Source organism: Poromitra crassiceps (genome assembly GCF_964638095.1).
Source record: "Poromitra crassiceps genome assembly, chromosome: 23".
Classification (NCBI taxonomy): domain Eukaryota; kingdom Metazoa; phylum Chordata; class Actinopteri; order Beryciformes; family Melamphaidae; genus Poromitra; species Poromitra crassiceps.
This window is the reverse complement of record NC_139639.1, coordinates 15,149,863-15,161,186: the sequence shown is the minus strand read 5'-3', so window position 1 is coordinate 15,161,186 and position 11,324 is coordinate 15,149,863. Positions and strand designations below refer to the sequence as shown.

The window sequence follows — 11,324 nt, the reverse complement described above, 5'->3', positions numbered from 1 at the left end:
AGGACCTCTCACATCGAGATGGTGGACAGCTCCAGTTAAGATGCTTCTTAAGAGCCTTCTTTTTTTTCTCTCTCTCTCTCTTCTGTTAAGAAGGCGTTTGGAAAACACTTCTATAGTCAAGCAAAGGTAATGAAAATAGCTGACCTTTAGTGATTAATACAGATAACATAGATAGGCTACTTAATATTTAACTTGCTTCTTAACTCTTAAGCTCCTTTGTTGGGAAACTCAGCCAATGTTTATCTGGGCCAGACTCACAACTATCTGGACAAGACTCCAAAGCACAGCCTGAACCATGACACTGAAACATCAATGGCAGCCATTCTGTTCCAAGCTCTCTGAAAACTAACATGGGCAGTGTTAGGCTACTCAACCTGTACTGATGTACTGTAGAAAGTATAATAAAAAGCAATCAATGTGTACTTGATATTTTAATATACATGAGACAGATAGTAATGTTTGAAAGATACTGGGGAGGTAACTAGGAGGCAAATCAATGAAATATTTTTGGGATTTATTCTTTTATTTCATTCTGCATCTGGATATTGCAAGTTTGAAGGTGTGTTGACACTGTCACAAACAAAAATTCATCATCTCAAGCGTCTCCACAGTTGTGTTAAAAAATAGAGCTATCTCATCACAGTTGATGTTTGTACTCGGTCATCCTCTAGTTAGTTCAACTCCTTCATAAAATAAATACCAACAACAAATTATTGTTCAATTAATCAATTAATTATGCGATTTACAAGTTTCACTGTGTAAATAGCATTAGGTTATGGAACACAAACCATCTACAATTTGTCCTTTCCATACACTTCATGAGTTTAAAAAAATGTCTTTCCCAAGTTAACTTGAATAGTAATATCTGAAAGACACAGTCAGGTAAAAAACCCATAAGATCTTTGTACAGGACAGTACATGAGCTACATTACACAATAAGGCCACAATATAAGACTTCATAGCTAAAGGTGAAAATGACAGAAGACTTGTTCCCAAAAGCTCCAACCAACAGTGACAAATCTCTAGTCGACACTGCAGCATTTCCAAAATGGATATGAATGCAATGACGTGACGAGATTTGTGCTTTTTCTAATCAACTTTACAATAAATTCCTTCAATCACTACATTTTGAAATGCATTTAATCAGGTTTTTTGGGTCAAAAGTATCAAGACAAAAAAAGGGGGGGAAACTGATACCATACTCATTTGCAACAGTATCAATACCAGCAGTGCTTTCTCTGAATGAAAAATCAACCATACTACAGATTTTTCCCTCCGGGTCATTGGTGGGTATCGGTTGCTTCAACAAGCTAAAGGTGTTCGGATAGGCTGGTGACTAGAGCAGGGGTAATCTGCTGTGTAAGTGTGAATGGGCCTAGATTATGGAGAAGTGTGCGTCTGTCTGTCCATCTGTCTAGTATCGTGACAACCCTAGTCTGATGTGTGTGAAGTCAACAATACATGTTTTGCTGATGGATGATGGCTTGGAAGTGGGACCCTTTACTTTGTTGTTGTAATACTTGTAGTGTACATAAAGATCTGATTCTTCTTTTGTCTTAAAACCCCACATGAAAGAGTGAATACTTGTTTTAGTAGCTGTAAAAACACCTTCTGTTCATATAAAAAATGATTGGTTTACCCGCACACCGCTTCTGGCTGAAGGGCGTCAGTCAGTGAGCGTGATCCGAGTTGGAGATGTTCTGCACGGAAGAGGCTGAGTCCAGTCCCAGCAGCGTCCCCAGGTAGGACTGCTCTCTGGGGTCCAGCATCTGATCGGGCCTCACAGGGTGGACGATGTTGGCAGGCTGGGGGATGAGGGTGTACTTTTCCAGGAAGGCCAGGTCTGTCGCCGCCTGGTAGCCGGAGGCCTGCTGCGCTCCCTGGGCCTGCATGGTGAGAACGCCGTGTGTTTGGGACGAGATCCCGTGAGCGCTCAAGTCGCCCTGCCCCACGGACACTCCCGCCATCTGGACCGGCACTATAGTGACGGGCACGCAGACGTTCATAGGAGCGGGGGTCATCTGCGGGGCCGACTTGGGTTCGGCGCGGTACGTCTTTGAGGTTTCCTCGTAAGGAAGAGAGATGATCTTGTCCTCGCTGAGCGGCGCCAGAGGCTGCTCAGAGAACTTGGTGCTGTGCACGTGGTCCATGTGATACTTGAGCTTGTCCTTCCTCTTGAAGGTGGCGATGCAGTGGGGGCAGTTGAAGGGACGGGCGTCTGAGTGAATCACCATGTGCTTCGTCAACGTCTTCTTGATGCGGAATGTCTGCTGGCACTCGGGGCATCTGTAGGGTTTCTCACCTTTCACAGGAAAAGGAAGACATGAGAGTTAGGTTTTTTCCCCACATCATTATTGCACAAGATATATGCTGTAATCCATACTTAACATATGAATGAGTAGAATTTAGATTGCCATCTCAACTCCATCTTCCTTCATAAGCTGATGCTGGGGGAAATAACAATATGAACTATACCAGGGCCGCTTTTAGCATCAGAGCTAAACTCAGCCCACCCAAAGGTCATGGACCACTGAACCCCTTAGGGGGGTCCGGGGGCATGCCCCCCCGGAAGAAAATTTTGTACAGTTTCAAGTAAAAATTGATCAAACTGGCGCATTTGAGATCAAAATGAAGAGACTATGAAGAACTACACACATCAATATCTTCTTTACCGTTCTGTGGTTTTACAGCGATGAAAAAATAATTGTTTCCCTATATATACTATATATATTCTGCATACAAGTTACTATATGGTAGAATTATGCTTGCATAAATAATACCAAAATCACTTCAGGGGAGTTTCAAGTAAAGTAACATTTTGCTTTGTAGGCAAAACAAAAGTAAAATTAAATCAAAAGGGAACTTCCTAATTTATTGGCTGGAATAATATTCCGACAAGATAATAATATACTGTAAGCACTAAAGCAGGAGTTTGCAGTCAACTAGTTGAAATTAATATGTGGCAGTATTTGTGGGGGTCAAAATCTATGTAGGGTGTACCACCACAAATAGATCAGTGTATGGGAAACACTGACTATTAAATTGTGTGACTAGAAAGACACCAATAAATCTGAGAAAATGTACTTTAATTTTGAACAACAGCACTACAACGGTGGGATTACAAATGGTATTATGAAATTATTGTGGGAAAAAACAAGAATGCCACTTTTTTTCATGAACTTTAAGCAGAAAATTAAAAAATAGTTTTAAAACAAAAATAAATAATAAATAAAGACCATTTTAACAGAAACTGCTACTAATGACCACCATGGATTTGGAGAGAAAAAAGACATTTTTTTTTTTTTTTGGGTGGGCTGAGACTATTTTTGGGTGGACTAAAGGCCACCCAAAAAAGGCCTAGAACCGCCCCTGAACTATACTATTCTCAAACAAAATGCGAACACGTCAACTGACTTCCTTGATACACTATGGTCTTACCAGAGTGGGTCCTAAAGTGCATTTCCAGGCTGGACTTTCCTTTGAATTCCTTCTTGCAAACCTCGCACTGATGCACAGCAGTTTTATACCTAAAAATAGTTAAAAAGTTAAATAATTCATCATTAGCAGACACACAGACAGGGAACATTTGCCAACGTTTCCAGCTAAGTGATGTGGGAGGGGCAACTGCTTTGTGTTTTGTTTTGTTTTAGCTCTAGAAGATAATTCACTACCAATGCCTTTGTAATGTCAAATGAAACTTTTGTTAGTTCCAAGGAGCTAGCTCAGAGCTCTGTTTGTGAAGCCAATGTGAAAGTAACTTAAACCTGCATTCTTTCGAATGGACTGCAGGGGGCGACTCCACTGGCTGCAAAAAGAAGTCTGATTAAATGTTAAGTGAATGGGAAAATGACCATACTTCTCACTTGATGTATGGTCGCAGTAAACACTTTCCTAATGAGTTTCTGGTCTCAATCGCCAGTTTCAAGTCTTCTTCAATACAGCATGATGTTCATTTCAAGTAAAATAGACAATAAAAAAAGACTGTTTGGGGGCGTGACTGACATGTCGCCTGTCCAGATCACGCACCAATAGCAGGCTGCTTAGTGGCTCTTCTTGTCCAAATTCACGTCACATCTGGTTCCAAATAACCAAGATGGTGACGGTGAAAATTCAGACCTCGAGCCGAGGCTTCAAAACAGGAGTCCAAAAACCAATGGGTGACGTCACGGTAGCTAAGTCCATATATTTACACGGTCTATTGTCAGTACGTTCTAAGGTGATGCACTTTAGAAAAAAGTGAATAAATGAAATGAAATCATACTTCTGCCAAACTTTCTCTCCCAAGTGAACACTTTTGTAGTGGACAGTCAGATGATCATGGCGTCTGAAGCACTTCCCACACTCTTCACATTGGTGTGCTTTCTCGCCTGTGCAGAGACAACATGGGTCAAAGTAAATACTGACCTGAGACAGTAAACACAAGCCTACACTACGTTTCTATTGGAATAATAATACTTGTGCAGGCAGGGGCAGGAAAATCAAGCTGGCAAAACGGAGATCACGGTTATATTTGTTATACTGCACCGGAGTGTATTTTCTGATGTTTGGTCAGGTGATCATGGCGTATGAAGGTTTTTCCACATTCGTCACACTCGTAGCGCTTGTCATCATGGTGCACTCTGAGATGAAGCCTGTCCAAGGGGAAGATTGCTTAGAATTAGAGATGACTCGATACCACTTTTTCATGCCCAATACCAATCCGATCTTTTTCCCTCTTAATAATACATTTGTCTGGATGCACTTTTCTTAGCTATCTAAACATCATGCTCAAACTGTGAAACAAATATTCTATTCCCCTAAACTAAAGGCAGAAATAAATATCCCACACAACATGACTCAGTTATGCAATCTTGCTGCTTCTTTATATTTAAACTTTCACATACAAGTTGTAGATACTGTTCATGTGACACATGCTGCTCATGTGACTCCTGTCGTGACATATCTCTCTTAACGGAAATGTTTAGTTACGCATTTTTACGTGATAGTTTTTCGGTCAATGGATCGTTTTTCCCCCCGATATCCGATCCAGTGATTTTAGCCAGTATCGGAGATCACGGATCCCTACTTAGGATTTATAGATCTCTCTTATAGAAACTCTCATCTCGTGCGCAGAGTTTATAAAGTTATTACAATCACCAACATCAGCGAACCATGTGCAGCAGCCATAAGACCCACCTATAGGAGCTGCCATGGCGAAAGCTCTGGCCACAGATACTGCAGAGGTGAGGCTTTTCCCCGCTGTGGATGCGCAGGTGCTCCCGCAAGGTTGTCCTGCAAAGAGACAAGCACAAACCAAACAAATCTGCTTAATTTGTCATCTGATTTTGCCAATAAACAAGAGGACATGATCATTTGCAATGCACTCAACTCAGTCAAGATATAGTTGATGCAACATGGAGTGCTTATAGGCCTGCAGGTAAGCGTGTGTAGGCTAAGTATAGAGACAGAGTGGCTGACAGTACCTTTCCCTTACTGATTTGCCACAAACAAAGCAGGTCCATTTTCTCTTGCCCCCGTGTGTGCATTCAATATGCCTCCTCCTGTTGCCGGTGTCATTGAACTGTCGGCCACAGATCTCACAGGGAAACGGACCTGAGGACGAGACAGGATACAGGGTCAAACTTTCAAACTAACCTCTAGATCCAGTTCATTATTAACATGGTAATGCACTAACAAGAATCACATTTACAGCAGTGGTATTTTGTGTTATGTTTAGGCAGCTTTGAAAAGTCATCATCTCCTGAGTTTTGTCTATTCCATTACCTGATTATTATCTAAAACAAGCCTTTTCCATGATTAGCCACAGAAACGTGTTTTTTTTTTTTTTTTTTACCCAAAACGCACAAGTGTTCATTTTCTCTGTCCATTTCTCACCTAAATGGAACTTCTCTTGGTGCTTCAGCCTGGCAAACCTGGATTTGAAGTATTCATCGCAGAAGGTACATTTGAAGGGGCGGTCCTGGCTGTGGAGGATCATGTGCTCCTCCAGATGAGGCCTGCGGGTGAAGGTCTTCAGACATATCTGCCTCAGAAGGAGAGGAAAGGAGAGGGAGAAGGGGGAGGGGCTTGATCTATGGATTATTAAAACAAAACAAAACTTTATTTATCACAGACAGGTACCTAAGGTAGGCGTGCAATGCGTCATCATCTCCCACAGGCAAACCATGAATAATATTCTGTGATTGGAATTCTTACAGCACATTTCCAGCCTTCGCTCTTCTTCTTCCTCATGGTAACAAACTCTTGGATGTTGTCTGGATGGAACCTGGGGTGGGGGGGGGGGGGCAGTAGAGATACATGATGACACAACATGGCTGCATGCAGTCCAATTCACAGCTCCATCACAAATCTCTTAGCAACCAAAGCATCCAACCATCATGGACATCCAGTGGAGAATTAGCTGTGCACAAATAATGCCTGAATATGTAACAACCAGTCAAGAGAAAGAGAGATACCTGAAAAAGATGATTGTAGCGGTGTCTACTTGAATATACTGTAGGAGAGCCCAACCGATATATGATGTTTAAGACCGATACGATTTTGATATTTGAGGATTTAATGATATATCAACCAATACCCCCCCCCCCCAGAAACAAATAACATATTAAACAAATGTGTTCCATAACATTTGTTATGCAGTTATTTAAGACTTCTCACCAAGATAACATGACATAATGCAGTTTAAAAATATGTAAGCATATAAGTATGCATTGTGTAGTTTGTCCACCAGAGGCCACACTGCTAGAGTACTCTATATAATTTAGTACTCTATGTATGCTATAGTACACTGTACTATACAGTATTAAGTGTGCCCTCCAGTGGACAAACTACACAATGCCAACACTCATAACATGGTTGAAGAATCCATCTTCTGCCCCTCAGTTTCTTTTTTGTCATTTATCAGCTGTTATAAATGCAGATACCAATTTATCTGCAATTGACTCATATCGGCAATGGCGGATAACATCTGCATGGGTCGGTATACTGTAGGTTGAGAAGACTCCGTTAATTTGAATAAACAGTTTGACTGCTATTCTATAGAACACCGTGTGGAGATTGGGTGGCCATGCCTCACCTCCTGACATGTTTGGCCATGGTTTTCTTGCTGGCGTGGAGTTTGTTACAGAAGGGGCACTTGTGCTCCTTCTTCTGAAAGGGAGCATCGCTGGCGTGCTTCTTCTTGTGTACGGTCAGGTTGGACTTGGTGGAGTAGCGCTGAAGGCAGATGTCACACTGGAATGGTTTCTCTCCTGTGTGCACCCTGGTGTGACTCTCATACTTACCTGAAAGATACAAGGAGTCATTAAAAAGGTGCTGCGTGTACCAATTTAACGTCAGGAAATCATGACCACATCCATTCTAAGACATTGGCTTAGCATGATTACTGTAAACAAATTAAACTAGATTTGACTGCCTCTACATTTTACATTGTGGTGCTATCATCGCCGGGACAGATTTCTCTTTGATGCTTATTGTAGCAAAAGTTCAGATTCTGATGGCCCAGAATATACAGTAGGTCGACTTTGGCCCAATCTCAAACCAGCCCCTTCCCACTGCCTACTTCACTACCAAGTGTCACTCCAAATCAAGTGACACTCGCAGCTGCAGAGGTGCCCTCAGATGAAGGGGGAGGGTAGAAATTAATTGACAAACTATGGCAGTGTTTCCCAAACTATGGGGTGGGGGGGTGTCGCCAACTTGTCATGGCAACTCATTACCAATGTTTTTTGTGAGTTTGGATCCCAGGGAGACAAAAAATTTATCTTTTGGGTCGCAAGATGAAGTTTGGGAACCCCTGAACTATGGGATGCCCGCACCCGCCTACGGGAAGAATAGAAATTGGAATCACCATGGCAACCGAGAGACGCTGTGCTCGCGCAGCTGTTTTGCCATTTCAAATTTTACGAGAGGCAATGATAACAAGCTGACTGTCCTGTAAACACATACAGTAACTTCCAAAACCATGAGAATGACTGAAGTAAACTGGACTATTTTTGTTTGATGAAAAAACAATTAAAAAGGGGGGGTCATGGACAATCTGCAAAAATTAATACATACCTTTGTAATAAAAGTACTACTTCTACTATTGCCATTACTACTACAAGAAATAATTATTATTATTATCTAGAGCCGACAATGTTGTTCCCACCTGTGCGGTCAAAGGTCTTGTCACATTTGGGGCACTTGAGGATCTTCTTGCTGGAGGTCTGGATGATAACTGGAGCCAGCCCCTCAGGATAGACCGGAGCCTGGCTGGAGCTCCCTGCCTGCTCCGCCCAGGCGCGTGTTTTCCCAGGCTTGACAACACCCTTCACCTCCACCTCTCTGACAGTCTGCTGCTGCGTTGTTTCTACACCTGAGCCCTGCTGACCTGCGCTCTGGTCCGCTGCAGGAGCTAGCTCTGCTTTCTGCTGCCCAGGCAACTCCTCCTCATTCACATCCCTCTCCTCTTCCTCCTCCTCCTCCCCCTCGTCTCCCCCCTGAGCCGGCCTGGACGTCTCTCTCATGTCCAGCTCCAGCTTCTGGTTTTCCACAACCGCTTCTCCCTCTTCTCCCTCATTCTCTTGCTCTCTTGGTGACAGGGTGCTTTGTTTTTCTTCAGGGTTGTTGACAGAATAGTCCATGTTATCTCTCTTGTACTTGGTGGGTGCCCTCCTCCTGCGAACTGACCTCCGTGTGGAAGCAGCCCTCTGACCTGCCAGCTTCTCTGTTTCAGCTGGCTGCATGTCACTGTGAGTCTTAGCCAAGTGGTTCTGCAAGGACTTTTTAGTGCCAAACCTGCGGCTGCACAGCGAACACTGAATACCAGTTGAGCTTTGGACGTCCGTGTCCTCTGCTGGTGGTTCGCCGGAGGTCGTTTGCACCTCGGGAGCCCCACATGTCTCAGCCTGGGCCGGGCTCACAGTTAGCGGCTGGACGAGCCCCTCTTGGCACAGCAGCTTCAGCACATCCATCATGTCCAGGAAGCGGGCCGCTTGGGTTAGAGCCGGGAGCTCCCCCTCTGCCACCACACACTCGGCGGTGTACAGGAAGCCCAGCAGGTGTTGGAAGACAGAGTCCTCCACGTGGTCCAGCGTCACGTGTCCCACGGCGGGGTTCTTGGACAGCTCGGCGTGGAAGTAGCTGCTCCCGTGGGCCAGCACCACCTTGTGGGCACTGTAGAGCTTGCCGCCCACAGACACCGATACATCGCAGAATCTTTGCCGGGTCCTGTCCTCGTTCAAGAACTTGAGGAGGTTGTGGCTATGCTGCGACATGGTCAGGTGACGCTTTGGAGAGGCTGATTCCGGGACAGTTTCAGAGCACGATGGGCTGTTGGCGGCCGACACTGTGTCCTCCTCCGCACATTCCCTGCTGGCACTGAGCAGCCGGCTGCGTTTGGGAGGCTGAGGATGACTGGCCTTTAGTTTCATGGCTCGGTCCGATGGGCTGCCGTGAACCAGAGGGGGAAAAAACAATGCACAGAACAGAACGATCAGGCATAGTGACACTGCCATGTATCTGGCTTTTTTTTTATTAAGTTCTGATAGGATTTTGGTCATTCAAGAGGTAGTCAGACAAATGGCTCCAGATGTAAGTAGACCTGATTTTAACATTCTAGTGTTAAGAATGAGCATGAAGCTGTCATGAAGGGGACGGTATCTAGTCAAAAGTGAAAGATTATCAAAATCATGTGGGGAAACATGCATGGATGCACACACACAAGTGTTTGTTGTTGGATATTTATCCCAAGACAGGACTTAAAAAATGGGGCAGCTATTGTAAACATTAGCTAGATTGCCTCTCAACACGATATGACTAGAACGTGCAATTATGCTAGCTAGGTAGGAACCCATATTACTATCCCGAATCCTGCAATCGCCCATAAACGTTGCATTTGCAAATTCGCTCTCCACCTCAAGGACCCCTATGTCATGCGTTTGAACGGGCCCCCCTCAGAGGAGAGCGTTGACAAACGACCCTTATTGCTACCCGGAAGTCTAACATGTAGCGTTAAGTCAGTTATTTTCATCTTACCTAAGGGATACAGGTACCGTTTACAAAGCTATAATCCGTCGACATACATGATCGGATATAAACGGAGGGATAATAGTTTCCCGAACGCCCCATCTTCCCATCTTTATCACCAAAAATGTCGGACGCCGTAACAAACCGTTCGCTGATTGGCTGTTGCTTTTGCCTTCCAAAGAACCTTGTGCAGATGTGTAAACACAAGTTAAAAAATCCATAAAAATAGCAACTTGATATAAAATATATTTTCTCTCATTTTATTCTGTCCATCTGGGTATAAATACAGTGTCCCCGGTAGGCTAATCATAAACAAATAAAGGAATGTGTTGAGCCTGATCGTTAGGTTCACTTTACTGAACAAAAGGTACTATGGGTAATGTAGTGTGAAAATAACTGCTGTGTACTCTGTACTACGCAGACTAAGGAGACTACGCAGCAGCAGTTTGGTCCTGGGACCTAGAGGTCATTCCGAGGTAATTTAATTTTCTGCCAGCTCCTTCACTAGAAGTTAACCCAGTGAGTATATTAGCCTGGTGACGTGAGTTAGGCCTACTGTAGGCTATTGTATTGTATTGTATTGTATAGTATTGCATTGTATTGTATTGTTTGTTTGTTTGTTTGTTTGTTAGCTAATTAGCGTTAGTTAGTTAGTCAGTCAGTTAGTTAGTTAGTATTGTAATGTATTGTATTGAATCAGGCCCGCTCCAACCCATTACGCAGAGTACGCAGACTGCGTAGGGCATCACGTGACTGAGGGCACAATTTTTTTTTTTTTTGGTGCCCTCAGTCAGGCCACTCACTGAACAGCAGGCCAGGCGCCGCCTACTGGTTTACTAGTGGTTTTATTACTTTATTCAGGGTGCATCTCATTGTAAAATTGGACTCGGCCCAAATTGGGCTTCAAACGGCCCAAATTGGGCTTCAAGCGGCCCAAATCTGGCTTCAACCGGCCCAAATCTGGCTTCAACTGGCCCAAATCTGGCTTCAACTGGCCCAAATCTGGCTTCAGACGGTCCAAATCTGGCTTCAAACAGCCCAAATCTGGCTTCAAACGGCCCAAATTGGGCTTCAAACAGCCCAAATTTTTCGCCGCCGCCCTTCGGACGCCGGCACGCACGTCGGCCTGGCCTGCTTGGTATCTAATGCCCGGCCTGAATTATGATCCCAGTCCGCCCCTGCTTGCATGTACAGTTTAACAATCACTTGTTTGCTGACATGTACAGTAATTCTAACAATTGTTTGTTTCCCACATGTAATGAAATGTGAGATACACTAGTATCGTTCATAATTAATGATTTTGCAGTCTTTCGTTT

At 43.9% G+C, this 11,324-nt stretch overlaps 1 protein-coding gene across 1 annotated transcript; it reads right to left on the bottom strand.

The window, feature by feature from the left end:
• Window positions 1–597: 597 nt before the first annotated feature.
• zbtb41 (zinc finger and BTB domain containing 41) lies at window positions 598–10,117 on the bottom strand. Its single transcript, XM_083658866.1, has 11 exons — window positions 10,018–10,117; window positions 8,150–9,429; window positions 7,076–7,283; window positions 6,196–6,265; window positions 5,875–6,022; window positions 5,463–5,592; window positions 5,176–5,271; window positions 4,525–4,631; window positions 4,262–4,367; window positions 3,439–3,527; window positions 598–2,302 (listed from the first exon to the last, which is right to left on the bottom strand). The coding sequence occupies exons 2-11, from the start codon at window positions 9,411–9,413 to the stop codon at window positions 1,671–1,673; spliced, it is 2,850 nt and encodes a 949-aa protein (XP_083514992.1). The 5' UTR covers window positions 9,414–9,429; window positions 10,018–10,117; the 3' UTR covers window positions 598–1,670.
• Between the last annotated feature and the right edge of the window lie 1,207 nt (window positions 10,118–11,324).

What these genes read in the sequence shown, in the direction of transcription:
- zbtb41 (XM_083658866.1), bottom strand. Translation starts at nt 9,413, where the DNA reads ATGAAACTAAAGGCCAGTCATCCTCAGCCTCCCAAACGCAGCCGGCTG. An exon ending in CGCCATGGCAGCTCCTATAG is followed by an intron (nt 4,632 to 5,175) that starts GTGGGTCTTATG and finishes CCCCTTGGACAG; the next exon opens with GCTTCATCTCAGAGTGCACC. An exon ending in GGAGAGAAAGTTTGGCAGAA is followed by an intron (nt 3,528 to 4,261) that starts GTATGATTTCAT and finishes AACTATTTTTAG; the next exon opens with GTATAAAACTGCTGTGCATC.